Source organism: Physeter macrocephalus, chromosome 11 (assembly GCF_002837175.3).
Source record: "Physeter macrocephalus isolate SW-GA chromosome 11, ASM283717v5, whole genome shotgun sequence".
Classification (NCBI taxonomy): Eukaryota; Metazoa; Chordata; class Mammalia; order Artiodactyla; family Physeteridae; genus Physeter; species Physeter macrocephalus.
In genome coordinates this window covers 174,328,789-174,343,456 of record NC_041224.1, presented here as the reverse complement: position 1 = coordinate 174,343,456, position 14,668 = coordinate 174,328,789, and the positions used below count along the sequence as shown (strand labels likewise).

General features: G+C 45.3%; 1 protein-coding gene across 3 annotated transcripts in view; it reads right to left on the bottom strand.

Moving 5' to 3' along the window:
• The window catches only part of AK7 (adenylate kinase 7), a 53,558-nt gene that overhangs the window by 1,265 nt on the left and 37,625 nt on the right, over nucleotides 1-14,668 (bottom strand). Inside the window, exons 13-16 of one of the 3 annotated variants that reach the window (XM_024131110.1) lie at nucleotides 9,954-10,082; nucleotides 9,458-9,517; nucleotides 5,085-5,282; nucleotides 2,498-2,718 (exon numbers count right to left, since the gene is read on the bottom strand). In XM_024131110.1, the coding sequence (XP_023986878.1) occupies nucleotides 2,498-2,718; nucleotides 5,085-5,282; nucleotides 9,458-9,517; nucleotides 9,954-10,082 (608 nt within the window). The remainder of the gene's footprint in view (nucleotides 1-2,497; nucleotides 2,719-5,084; nucleotides 5,283-9,457; nucleotides 9,518-9,953; nucleotides 10,083-14,668) is intronic. The other 2 variants (XM_024131111.1, XM_024131112.1) reach the window with 2 other exon arrangements.

Sequence of the window (14,668 nt, the reverse complement as noted above, 5' to 3'; positions counted from 1 at the left end):
CTCTTGCATCTCCCTCCCTCCCACCCTCCCTATCCCACCCCTCTAGGTGGTCACAAAGCACCGAGCTGATCTCCCTGTGCCATGCGGCTGCTTCCCACTAGCTATCTATTCTAAGTTTGGTAGTGTATATATGTCCATGCCACTCTCTCACTTTGTCCCAGATTACCCTTCCCCCTCCCCATATCCTCAAGTCCATTCTCTAGTATGTTCACTTTCCTAATTACTTAAGCAATCCAAATCCCTCTAGGACAGGCAAAAAGATGATGATGGTGATGATAATGATGATGATCCTACCTCACTTCTTAAACCAAAATAATTTCTAGCTGCCCAGATGAAGCAAAGTGAGAGAAAGAGAGAAAAAAAGAAAGGGAGAAAGAAAGTAAGAAAGAAAGAAAGGAAGGAAGGAAGGATCACAGAATCACAGAAGTGCTAATAGGGACTTCCCTGGTGGTCCAGTGGTTAAGAATCCACCTGCCAATGCAGAGGACATGGGTTCGAGCCCAGGTTGGGGAAGATCCCACATGCCGTGGAGCAACTAAGCCTGCACGTCACAACTACTGAAGCCCGCGCGCTCTAGAACCTGTGCTCCGCAACAAGAGAGGAGCCACAGCAATGAGAAGCCCGCGCACCTCAATGAGGAGTAGCCCCCGCTCGCCGCAACTAGAGAAAGCCCACACGCAGCAACAAAGACCCAATGCAGCCAAAAGAAAAAAAGTGCTAATAGAAAGTCTCTAAGGTATTGATCTGGTGGACTTGTGTTATGCTCAGCATACAGACCCCCTCTCTCAGGACTAATAATTCCAGATTTCCTTTGAGAAATCTCCCTTCTCAGTCTAGTGGATTGGGTGGGACTTAATTAAGCCCATCAGTCCAGCCCACTCCTGGCCATGGACATTAGTTAAATGTGCAGCCAAAAGACAAGAAACAAGATAAAGATATGAAATACATACTGCCTTCGGTAGAATAAATGCGAAGAGGGAAATTTATTTTTTTTGTTTTTGTGTTTTTTTGGCATGCAGGATCTTAGTTTCCCCACTAGGGACTGAACCTGTGTCCCCTGCAGGGGGAAGCAAGGAGCCTTAACCATTGGGCCTCCAGGGAAGTCCCACGAGGGAAATTTAAAAGTATAGAAAGGGATAGGACGTGTTATGCAGTGGGGCAGGTGTTGAAATTTTAAATATGGTGTCCAGGAAAGGCCTCCTTAGAAAGATGACTTTTAGCAAAGACTTGAAGCAAGGGAAGAAGTTAATCGCACAGATGGCACGTTGTTTAAATGCACGGAGATATTAGAGGCAGCCAGGTCACAGAGGACCTTGGGGACCATGATAAGGAGTTTGGACTTTCATCTAACAGTGATGAACAGCCTGTGAAGAGTTTAAACAGAGAATGGACATGGTGAATCTGTATTTTTTTGGGGGGGAGGGGGCCCTGCCAAGCGGCATGTGGGATCTTCCCTGACCAGGGATGGAACCTGTGCCCCCTGCATTGGGAGCACGGAGTCTTAACCACTGGACTGCCAGGGAAGTCCAGATCTGTATTTTATTTTTTGTTTTTTTTAAATAAATAAATAAATAATTTATTTATTTATTTATTTTTGGCTGCATTGGGTCTTTGTTGCTGTGCGCCGGGCTTTCTCTAGCTGCGGTGAGCAGGGGCTACTCTTTGTTGCGGTGCACCATTTTCTCACTGCAGTGGCTTCTCTTGTTGAGGAGCATGGGCTCTAGGCACGCGGGCTTCAGTAGTTGTGGCACGTGGGCTCAGTAGTTGTGGCACATGGGCTTAGCTGCTCCGTGGCATGTGGGATCTTTCCGGACCAGGGCTCAAACCTGTGTCCCCTGCATTGGCAGGCAGATTCTTGACGACTGCGCCACCAGGGAAGCCTGGATCTGTATTTTAGAAGGATCACCTGGCAGCAGCAGGGGAACAGATTGGAGATGGAGCGGGTGGAGCTGGGGAGACCAGCCAGAAGGCACCACATAATTCTGGCACCCTGGTCAGGAGAAGGGAGCCCTGTAGGTGGATGTGAGTGCTGTTTTAGGAGGCAGAATAGATAAGACTCAGTGATTTGGAGAAGAAGGGTAGAATGAGGCTGACCACCCAAGTTGGATGGATAAATGGAGGAAAACCAAATGAAACACCAGGTTGACAGGCAGCAAAATGGCACCCTTTTACAACGATGTGTATTGTTAGTGCTATGTCAATGGCTCGTTGTTATTATCGTTATTATTTACCCTAAGCAAAAGACCGGGGCATCTTTTAAAAAATGGTACATATGAAAGAAATTTTAAAAAAAGAAAAAAGAAAAAAATGGTACATATGACAGAACAAACAAAAACAAAAAACCAACAAAAAATTGTTTGGGGTATTTCCGTGACATTTCTCTATTAGCCGGATGAGAAGCGCGAGAGGCCGGAATGGTCTTGCCAGCCCCCAGCCCCCAGCCCCCAGCCCCCAGCCACTCCCACTCCCCCGCCCCGACGCATGTGCACACGCTCACCCACTCCTCCCAGCGAGCGAGCTTCTCCGCGGTCTCCGCAGCCTCCCTGTGCTGTCGCTCTGCCTCCTCCATGGCCTCCTTGGCCAGCCGTTCCTCGGCAGCCCTCCGCTCCTCTTCTGCCTTTTCTTCATCCGTTAAACCGTAATTGCGAGGCTCCCCAATCTCTTTGATGAGCTGTTTGATAGCAAGTCTGTTCTGAGCGTCTTCGAGTCTTCCTACATCTTTAAAAACCAGAAGAGAGGAAGAGAGCAATACAGACTTTTATAATCTGGTCCTGGGGCTTCCCTGGGGGCGCAGAGGTTAAGAGTCCACCTGCCAGTGCAGCGGACACGGGTTTGAGCCCTGATCCGGGAAGATCCCACATGCCGCGGAGCAACTAAGTCCGTGTGCCACAACTACTGAGCCCACGTGCTGCAACCACTGAAGCCCACGCACCTAGAGCCTGTGCTCTGCAACAAGAGAAGCCACCAATGAGAAGCCCGCGCACTGCAACTACGGAAAGCCCGTGTGCAGCAAGGAAGACCCAATGCAGCCAAAAATAAATTTAAAAAAAAATATATATATAATCTGGTCCTGCCTGCAATCTATTCTGAGTCCATTTTTGGGAAAATTCTATTACTATAATCTTGTGATGGTAGATTTTGTAAATTACCAGGTGAGGGTTTCCTTTTCTAGTTACCAGCACAGTTTAGAATTTCTGGTCTCACTGGCAAATATCAGACTGGTCTCTGGGAGTCACAGGCAGCAAGACTGGGGCTCAGGTCTGAGCTGTGACAGTCGCCGCTGATTTGAGTGGATGTCTGGGGGTGTGGACCTCCTCAAAAGGAATGAGTTCTCCACCCCAGGAAGCCTTCAAGCAGAGACTGGGGCACTTCACTTGGGGGTTTCCACAGAAGGAAGTCCTGTACTTGGAGGCCGGGCTGAGTGACCTCCAGGTTTCTTTTGTTTTCTGTTTCTGAGAATCAATGATTCTGGGATACTTTTTTTTTTTTTTAATTTATTTTGGTCGCGTTGGGTCTTCATTGCTGCACACGGGCTTTCTCTAGTTGCAGCGAGCTGGGGCTACTCTTCGTTGCGGTGCGCGGGCTTCTCATTGCATTAGCTTCTCTTGTTGCAGAGCACGGGCTCTAGGTGCGAGGGCTTCAGTAGTTGTGCCCCGTGGGCTCAGTTGTTGTGGCTCGCGGGCTCTATAGCGGCAGGCTCAGTAGTTGTGGCGTATGGGCTTAATTGCTCCGCGGCACGTGGGATCTTCCCGGACCAGGGATCGAACCCATGTTCCCTGCATTGGCAGACGGATTCTTAACCACTACACCACCAGGGAAGTCCTGATTCTGGGATTATTATTTTATTTTATTTTATTTTAATTTTTTGGGCGCACCACCCGACATGCGGGATCTTAGGTCCCAGACCAGACCAGGGATCCAACCCGTGCCCCCTGCAGTGGAAGCACGGAGTCTTAACCACTGGATCGCCAGGCAAATCTCTAGGATACATTTCCAATTCATAAAAAAGTAACAGTTTCAGTTAGCCTACTTGATTAGAAAAAAGTCCAAACTCCAGAATACATGACTAATGTTAACATCAAGACCAAAAGAAGGAGAAGGAAGAGCAGGGGGAGGAGGGGGAGGAGGAGCGGGGAAAGGAGGGCGAAGGGCAGGGGAGGAGAGAAGGAACTCTAAGCCTCCCAGTACTCCAGTATCCAGGTGCTGTCTCAGCTGGTTCTGGGGGATGAAGAGAGGCCTCCGGAGGTCCCAAAGGTCAGCCTGGCTGCTAAGCTTCCACCAGGCTAGCGGTTTCTCACCAAACCCAGAGGAAGAAGAGGTGTCAAGACCCAGAAAATCAGAAAGGAAGTTCAGGGGTTCATCAAGCCAAGGGGAGGAGAAACAGCTACGACAGATCGGATCTGGAGGCAGGCACAATGATGATGGAGGTGAGGTCGATGAGAGATCGTATTCACTGGATGCTTGCTGGGTGCTCTGCTCTGAGTTAAGTGTTTACAGGAAACAGGAGGAATGCGACGAAGAGCTATCTGATTTCTGAGCAGCTAAGGGGCAAGCTGGCTGGTCTAAAGGCCAGGAGGGGCTCTGTGAAGAGCACCAGTGCGCTGCAATGCTATGGGGACAGAACGCGGGCCCCAAGGACTCTGGGGAAATGGCCCAAAGCAGCTGGCAGCAAACCACACATCTCTGAAGTGCCCTTTAAAAAATGCCAATTTGGTAAAAAGTTAAAATTAAAAATTAAAAAAATTAAAACAAATAAAATAAAATAAAAAATGCCAATTTGGTAAAAAGTTAAAATTAAAAATTAAAAAAATAAAAACAAATAAAATTAAATTTAAAATGCCAATTTGGTATTCAACTTCATAATATATCCGCATGTTTTCATACGACAATAACACCCGCCACACCACCAAATCCTCAAGTAGACAACTCCTCTGTCTTATCCTGTGACTTCCCAGGCCCCGGGCACACGGTGATACTGAGCCGCCCTCCCCCTGCCCTAGGAAAGCATGCACCCAGCTGGCCGGGGGTCCTGACACCGGGCAGCGTTCCTCCACTGGCAGGTTATCCTTGAGTTTATTTCATACCAATATGTATCGGATGGATTTCAAGTTCGTCAAAGTAGTTGAGGACAGTCTCATCTTCAGTGTTGATGTCCCGGTAGTTGCTCAGAGCCCGGAGGAACTGGCCCTGGCTATAGTGGGTGTCCGCCACGATGCTCTCGGGGAGGTTCATCACCCGCTCCTTGAGGAACTCATCTGAGGCATCCAGCGAACAAACGAATTCTGGAGAGAAGGAGAAACTCGTGAGTTGACACAGTGACTGCGGAGGTTGCAGGCAGGTGCTGGTGGACGGGCCACTGCTCGACTGAATGTCTGGTCTCCAGGTGGGATCTCCTGTCACGGCAAAGGGCCTGACAAGTTGGCCTTCTTGCTGCCTCTCATGGAGGACAGATGCATGCCAATCACCCATGTTTCCAGAGACCACACTATGAAGCCCAATCAGTGGGCATTTTGTGAGATCTATTATTTTTCTTTCCCTTCCTTCCTCCCTTCCTTCCTGCTTTCCTTCCTTCCTTCCTTCTTCTTTTTTAAAAATAAAAACAGCAGAAATTATAAATGCAAATCTCTAATAACCCTATGATACCTGTCATCACCTTGCCACTTTTCCAGTACAATATCACAGGCTCCCAAAGAGACTCAAGGCTATGAGGGAAATGCTTTCAGGGCTGATTTGCCAACTTAATAAAAATAGAGACTCCCCTGGGATTTTAATTTTCCATGAGTTGAGGTCTTCCCTCACTTCATGCCATGGGCTATGAAACATCTATGTTCAGTAAAACATGGCCAATGCTTATCGACTATTTGATACACGGATCATATTAATGACAGTGATCATTTCACCCACCTGCAATTTTCTTTTCTTTTTTTTTTTTTTTTTTTTTTTGCGGTACGCGGGCCTCTCACTGCTGTGGCCTCTCCCATCGTGGAGCACAGGCTCCGGACGCGCAGGCTCAGCGGCCATGGCTCACGGGCCCAGCCGCTCCGCGGCATGTGGGATCCTCCTGGACCGGGGCACGAACCCGCGTCCCCTGCATCGGCAGGCAGACTCTCAACCACTGCGCCACCAGGGAAGCCCTGCAATGTTCTTTTAAACTGTAAAAGCAGCTGTTTCTCCAGCGCCTAGTACAAATTCAGTGGATATTTGTGGAGTGAATGAATGAATGAGTGCATAATTAAAGTGTAGATCTGTGTAATAAGCTTTCTAGGCGAGTTACTTTCTCAGCTGTTCTCAAGAGGACCAGAGTACCCTGGTGCCCAGATCAGTAGCCAGGTGTATCAAAAATAACTTGCTGCCTATAAGAGCCTGGCAAAGATTGGGAGAAATTTAATTTTTATTCTAAAATTGTATTGGTTTGCCACATAAAAATACCATTCTCACTTAACTGCATTCTAATAAGCTTTCTTGAGTGGGTGAGAAAAATAAGTGTATCGGGTAGAGTCCATAAGTGTATCGGGTAGAGTCCATAGTGGGGTGCTGACCAGGGGGCGTGGAACACATGTGAACTTCATCTGCTTCGTGTGAAAGCAAATAGTGAAAACAAAGGCTGAGGACAGAGCTTACGGAATAAGATCCTATAAACTCATAATCATTGTCTGATATTACCACTCTTCTGACCTATTTTAGTTTAGTTTCAATGCTCATCTTTCACCATTTGATTTGCACGAGTAGCTATATGTTTTCAAAAGAAAGGAGACCTCTGGAGCCCCACATGCTGGTACAGTACTTAAATTGAAATTATGTCAATAAATTCACCAGAAACTGAATCTATTTAAGCTCTATGATCTCAGACATGTAGATCAAAACTTAACAATTCTGTTCATAATCTAAGAATTTCATGATGTAATACCGTATCTTTTTTTCCAGTGATTGGGGGATGGAAGATTCTAGTTAATAAAATATTGCAAATAATAAGTGATATGCTTGGCTTCTAATTTTCAGAGTTTTAATATGATGAAATATATTTCCCACTAGATGATATATTTTTTAAAGTCCTTTCTCTTTTGTGATTCAGAGAGAACTTCAAGATTTTGCAGTATCTCAAGATAATTATTCAGGACATCGACTGTCCTTGAACTCGCTGACTGTAGATAATAAGGAATAGATTTCTGCTTGCTGAGATTGTATACAACAAAGAGGTCTATCTGGAGCCATGTGAAAAATCTATGTCTTAACAAATTTTTCCATATTCATCACGTAGGTATAGCTTTAAACTTGTCTCCTTCAGCTAACAGATCTGAAAAGAATCAAAATGGATATACGCTAACAGTGATAAAATGCAATGATTTATCAATGAGAGATAATACCACCTAGGACTGAATTACTGTACAATCAAATGTTTCATCATTCAAATCAAGCAATGATGCTGATATTAAGCATGCTTATTATTTTCTGTATCTTATGATGTTTTTGCTTACAGACCTAGGGAGAGAATGACCCTCCCAGGGCTACCTCTGAAGATAGTAAACAATTCACTTGAAGTGAGAGCACGCCTCACACATGCAAGCCAACCACACCCTTTATATAACTCAGATAACAAGCCAATATTTCTCCTGCCTTAAGTCATCCCAGGGCCAGGACCAGGCAACTAGAGACCAAAGCCCACAGCAGCTACTCACACTAGCCAATCCTCTAAAAACGCTGTTTACTCTGCCCTGCTTTGCCTTTCCCATGGAAACCCCAAGAAAGTCTGTGTCCTAGACTTTCCCCTGCCTCCTGACCAAGCCGGTGCTTCCCCACGTGGCCCGGCATGGTTGCCACACTTCCTTCTCTGGGGAAATACGAGTAATAAATTATTCTGTCAATGGCATTAGCCTCACGTGTCTCAGTCACTGCCACAAACTAAAATTTGTGCCGCAGCACAAATGAGACAATGATCTGATTTCTTTCAGGAAGATAGAAAATAATGACAATTTCTAGAAAGAGGCTAATTGAAAAGAACAGACTAAACATTCCAAAGAGATTACATCTTAGACATGTTTGGACCGTATCCGACAAAGAGAGGGCAGCCCAGTGGACCAGGACTAAGAAGACTGCATCATTTTACCTCTCGTGTTTCCATTTTCTTATCTCAGGGAGGGGTTTCATTAATTCTGGGTTTTGGAGGCCGTGGCATGAGAAGACCTGAGTTTGAATCCAAGCCCTGCCGTTTACCAGCGAAGTGGACTTGGGTTAGTCTCTGGGCTTCAGGCTCTGGATCAAGTAAACATGGGAGTAATTCCTACCTCACAGGCTCGTGGAAAGGCTCGATAAGCTCCCATCTTGTGTGGTACCTGGTGCATGACAGATGTTGGGTTGGGGTGAATTTTATCCAGCTGCCTCAGGGGGAACAGGAGGATTTACCACGGGGTTTGCAATGAATGCCTGTCGCCCAGAAGTGATCAACTCTCATAAACTGGACAGACCTGGTTATTTAGACTAATCAACTTTACTTTTTAACTTTTTCTGAGGCAAATACATAAATTAATAGGAAATCTAAGACAGCCCATTCCTCCGGCATTTCATGTTCCTGCCTCAGGCAAACAGTAAATATCCATCCTTGAGGATGACTGCTCTCTGACGGTCTCTGCTTCCAGAAGCTTCATCACAAGCTGTGCCTAGACCAGGAGCAGGAGAGGATTAGAGCTGTGAACCATCTCTCCTGGGGGCTTTGACACAGTGAGCAAGCAGGCCCTGCCGAGTCACAACCTTGGGCTAAGTTCCTGAAAATGGCTGTTCTTGTATTTACCATATGACCAAAACTTGATTAAACCTCATGCAAACTGATAAAAAAAGAAAAACAACCTTTAAAGTTCATGGCAAAGTCACAAGAAATGCCTGCTAAGTACTCAGCAAATCCTTTTTTGTGGAATAAGTGGTTTATATTTCTCTTTCAAGGGTATGTTGTGAAAGCTCTGTGTAAATATGTAATAGGATAAACTTGCTGTGGAGTTAGGGAACCGAGCGGCTTTTTCCTGCCCAGTCTCAATTCTGGATTCTGAATGTCCTCCAGAAAAGATTATGGCGTGACTAGCATCTGAGGCAGAACAGAAAGGAGGGGCAGTGATCTAGTCCCTGGGGGTCTTGCCAGCTGACTCAGAAGCCAGGACACTGTACAGCACAGGGAATAGAGCCAATATTTTTTAATAACTACAAATGGAGTATAATCTTTAAAAATTGTGAATTACTATGTTGTACACCTGAAACTTATATAATATTGTAAATTAACTATACCTCAATTTTTTTAAAATACAGAAAAAAAAAAGTCAGAAAAAAAAGAAGTCAGGGCACCAACATTACTTTTTTCCTTAAACAAACAAACGAAGCTACTTTATTCACATCAAAAAGATTGTTTTGGTACAAAAGAGATATCAAATGGCATTCCTTTAAATATGACCTTGGAGAAGTATTTTAAACTTACCAGGTATGATTAATTTATCAAAGGGTAACATTTTGCCTCTGGCTTCTTCCTCTTCCTCTTCTTCTGGTAAAACAAAATACACATCGTCAAGTTTATTACATATTATTACTAAGGATAGTGCAAACAAATTTAAATATTTTGGGACTTCCCTGGTGGTCCAGTGGTTAAGACTCTGCACTCCCAATGCAGGGGGCCTGGGTCGATCTCTGGTTGGAGAACTAGATCCTGCATGCATGCCACAACTAAGAAGTCCGCATGCTGCAACTAAGAACCGGCCCAGCCAATAAATAAATAAATAAAATTATTTTTAAAATAATTAAATATTTTAACTAGTAGTCACTAATGAAAACTAGCCATAACTAGGAAAGCCTGCATTTTAGATATAGTCGCTCCGATTTTTTTGTTTCTTTTCATTGTGACTATTATTACTCTGAACAATAAAGCTGTAACTTATTTGAATGTAAACATTCAAAATAAAGGTAACACCCACACTTACGGTTGAACAGGTCTTTGGCTTGATCGTAGGTCTTTGGGAATCCATCCAAAATGTAACCTTGATTCTTGCAAGGCATGGATTTTAGCTTTTCTTTTATAAATCTAATTATATATTCATCTTCTAGTCGACCTAATAAAAAGAAAAAAAAAATTACTGTGCATTCACATTCTACATAACGAAACTGAGTTATTTGTAGTGAGGTGGATGGACCTAGAGTCTGTCATACAGAGTGAAGTCAGTCAGAAAGAGAAAAACAAATACCGTATGCTAACACATATATATGGCATCTAAAAAAAAAAAAAAATGGTCATGAAGAACCTAGGGGCAAGACGGGAATAAAGATGCAGACCTACTAGAAAATGGACTTGAGGATACGGGGAGGGGGAAGGGTAAGCAGGGACAAAGTGAGAGAGTGGCATGAACTTATATACACTACCAAATGTAGACTAGATAGCTAGCAGGAAGCAGCCGCATAGCACAGGGAGATCAGCTCGGTGCTTTGTGACCACCTAGAGGGGTGGGATAGGGAGGGTGGGAGGGAGGGAGACGCAGGAGGGAAGAGATATGGGAACATGTGTATATGTATAACTGATTCACTTTGTTATAAAGCAGAAACTAACACACCATTGTAAAGCAATTATACTCCAATAAAGATGTTAAAAAAATTTTTTAAAGTGATCTCAAAAATTCTTGTGTAGTCAAAATTACTATTGAAAATCTCTTATTTTTGCATTAAAGTGAAAAATATGTGGTTTTGTATTTTGAACACAACACATGAACTCTCATGCCCAATAAAGTAGGAGAACCCAGTGAGCTTGTCTGCAAGAAAGAACAGAATCGGATGTTTATGTCTGCACTTCCAGAATGTTCTTCCGTGGTCACAACTTTTGGTTGAAGTTGAATGAGGAGTAATTGGAGGAATCCAGAGTGCTCTCACTTGCCAGCAGGATTTACTCAATTCTGTTTTGATATATGCTTCTATAACCTTAATACGTGATAATAAATGCTTCTGTTGTGAGAATTCATTGGGATAGTATTCAGGGCATGCTGATGCCACACGATTTATTTTTTATTTTGGCTGCAACGCACGGCTTGTGGGATCTTAGTTTCCCGACCAGGGATCAAACCATGGCCCTCGGGCAGTGAAACCCCAGAGTCGTAATCACTGGACCGTCAGGGAATTGCCTACACACAATTAATTTTTTTATTTTATTTTTATTTATTTATTTTTTTTTTTGCAGTACGCGGGCCTCTCACTGTTGTGGCCTCTCCCGTTGCGGAGCACAGGCTCCGGACGCGCAGGCTCAGCGGCCATGGCTCACGGGCCCAGCCGCTCCGCGGCACGTGGGATCTTCCCGGACCAGGGCACGAACCCGTGTCCCCTGCATCAGCAGGCGGACTCTCAGCCACTGCGCCACCAGGGAAGCCCCCTACACACAATTTATTAATAGTAGGTGCCCAATAAATATTTGCTACATTTGAATAAGAATCAACCTTGATCTTGACCCTTAAAGGCACTGTTCTCTTTAAGGCTGCAGAAAGGAGCGTGACCCCCCTCTTCCCTGTCTTTTCCAGTGGGCATTTCAGACCTTCACCCCACTGGAGAGTTCCCTCTCCAGCCATGGACACAGGGTTCCTGCAGTTGCTTGGGCGGGGGCTGAGGATGGAGGAGTTTGTTCTAAAACTATCACAGTGTTTCCAAGACAATATGATGTAACTCCTCCAAAATATTCGTCTATCATGTAACTGTTGAACAGCTATCATTTCTAAGACACAGCCCTGCCCTTACATGGCTTAATGTATACATTACAGTAATGCAAGCTTGACGAGTTTGAGAAATTGATCTCCAAAGCTCTTTCTAGGGTAGCACTATGCTTTCAGTTTATCAGTGGGTCTACAATATAAAATAATTTGGGGTCTCTTTTTATTACTCTGTTAATGACAGTAAAATGATCTAATTAAAACACCTCTCCTTTCTTCTACCTTTCATTGCCACATGAATCATTAGGCAGTAACCGATTCAGAAAATAATTGTGTCTTTCAGAAATTTAAATATTATGACAGAGACAAAAAAAATAATCAAAGGTGTTATTTAACATAATGAAATTCCTTGAAATGATTTGATGTTACTTCTCAGTAAGGTTCAAAATGCTGTAAAGAAATAAAGTCACATTCTTTTTTTTTTTTTTTTTTTCCGCCGTGCAGTGCACGCGAGATCTTAAGTTCCCCGGCCAGGAATCAAACCCATGCCCCCTGCAGTGGAAGCGCAGAGTCCTAACCACTGGACCTCCAGGGAAGTCCCTAAACCCACATTTTAAAAATGTCAAGGAGGGACTTCCCTGCTGGTCCACTGGTTAAGAATCCTGCTTCCAATGCAAGGGATGCCGGTTCAATCCCTGGTCTGGGAACTAAGCTCCCACATGCCATGGGGCAACTGAGCCCGTGCCCCACAACTAGAGAGCCTGTGTGCCGCAACTACCGAGCCCATGAGCTCTGGAGCCCACACGCCGCAACTACTGAGCCCTACTGAGGGATACACTGATATCAAAAGACAATTTTTATTCAAACATTCTATCTTCAATTTTCAAAGGCTTCCTTGGTAAGGAAAGGCACATACTCGGAAATCTAGCTTCGGCCCCCTCCAAGGCATCCTTTGGTTTATTTCAGGCAGTGAACTTTGCCATTCATTTCTGTTTGTTTTAGAAATAAGTGTTCTTTATGCCAGAAGGGAGCTTGAGCAGCAGTTTATGAAAATTATGGAATGTGAGTACACAAAGGGCCAAGCCCAAGCCCTTTTTTTTCTAGAGAACTGTGCCCTCCTGGAGATACACTCACGATCTTGGCCTGCGTTGAGCATCTCGGAAGGGGACGGTCACTTCTGTTTTAAAGTGAATGAGCACAGCCCTGCTGGGTGGCCTTCAAAGCACCACACTGCTTCTTCTTCTTTTTTTTAAATTTTAAGTCTGCCTTTCAAATAACAGTAATATTTAAAATGCTAATACCAATGTATATTCCTAATTACTAAAACTCGGTTTAAAAACAGATAGCCGCAACCAAGGTTTTTAAAATAATCCATACACAGTAGAGACACGACGCTATCAACATAAAAGTTGATACTTTTACATACCTCCCTCTCCCCAACTTTTTATTTTCAAACTCACAGAAAAGTTGAAAGACTACTTCAACGATCACCTGGAACCCCACCAGCCAGTGGGATTCTGGGCATTCTAGTGCATTCACCGAGTCCCTATTTTGGCTGAACGGTCAGGGGCCCACGGGAGTGGAATCATGAATAGAAAAGGATACGGAGGTGTCTCACTGTGGGATTGTGAGACCTGTCTTGCTGGAATCCTTAGAATCACATGATGACACCTTGGTTCACGTGAGGGAGAAGTGTGCTAACCTCTGCGTCCTCGTTCTGTCTGTGAGATTTCTACGTAGGTTAATGCCATGGGTTCACTGGTGTTATTTTGTTTAAACATGACCTGGGTCCGTGTTCTAGTTTCAGGGAAACATGAATAGGAAGGCGTTTGGGACAAACTTGAAGAAAAAAGTCCTTTCCTAAGGTCAAAGGGGACTGACTGCACCATCGCCATCTTGTAGGAAGTCGGTGGGAGGGCAGACTGACAGGAGGCAGGTTGGCCTCCCTCCCTGTCGCCCTCTGAAGACAGAGGCTGCTGACCGAGTTTGGCCTCTCTTGCATCTGCGGGAAGAACAGAATCTGCTGCCAAGGACAGGCCCTTCCTGAACTTGGGCGATGCAGTGACTGCTCTCAGCCATTATTCTTGTTCTGTGTGGTCACCTCCCTGGACGTGAAAAGAGCCCGGTCAGTACCTCACGTCATCCTGTTGCACGAAGTCCTTGGATAAGACTTTTGGGTCCTTGCAGAGACCAGTTATATGCTCCTGTCAGTAAACGCTGTCCCGTGTTTGTTTCTGGCCCTACACCCCAGGCTTACAGCGTATGCACACATGGCCGTGTTCACCTGTGGATTCTTAAAACTCCCAGTCCCCTGCCCTTCCATGCGGCCTTGCCAGACTTCCTTCCACAGGTGTCCTCACAATGGAGTGTCTTGTTTTGTTTTTTTCCCCTCTCCCAAAAGGTAGGAGCCAGGACGCTATTAAACTCTAAAACCAAGGTAGTGATTTCCCAGTGTCACTGGCGAGGCAGGGGCAGTGTCATATCTCAAAGTGTTGATCTGCGTTTTCTGCGTACCTTTCCCTCTGGGCAATTGCGCTGGGATTCCAAATTCCAGTTCCTCCCGGCCCAGCCCACACCAAAGCAGAAACCCAGACTCAGATGATGAGCTGGTTTAAGTGAATGCTCAGTGTATGCAGGCAAAAACATTTTCTCCACCCCATAAACGAGATTGGAGTGGCCTGGGGGAAGGAGAGGAAAAGGGGTAAACAGGACTTCAGAGGAGGGTGTGAAGGGATTACTCCTGACAAAGAGCAGCTGGGAAGACGACCCCGCCTGGAAGGACAAAGGGTGGGGTGCCAGAAGACCTGAGAGGGGAGGGCGGTCCAGAGCGGGGGCCCCAGGGGAATGCAGTGGGAGGTCCTCAGGAGAGGGCCAGTTTATACCTCTCTCCTTCTTCCCTGACCCCACTGGCCCCAGCCCAACCCTGGAGGATCAGAGACAGCCTCCAGCAAGATGAGAGAAGTAAGAGGCAGGAAACCAAACGTGCTTGATAGGATGGGACGGGGCGGGGGGTG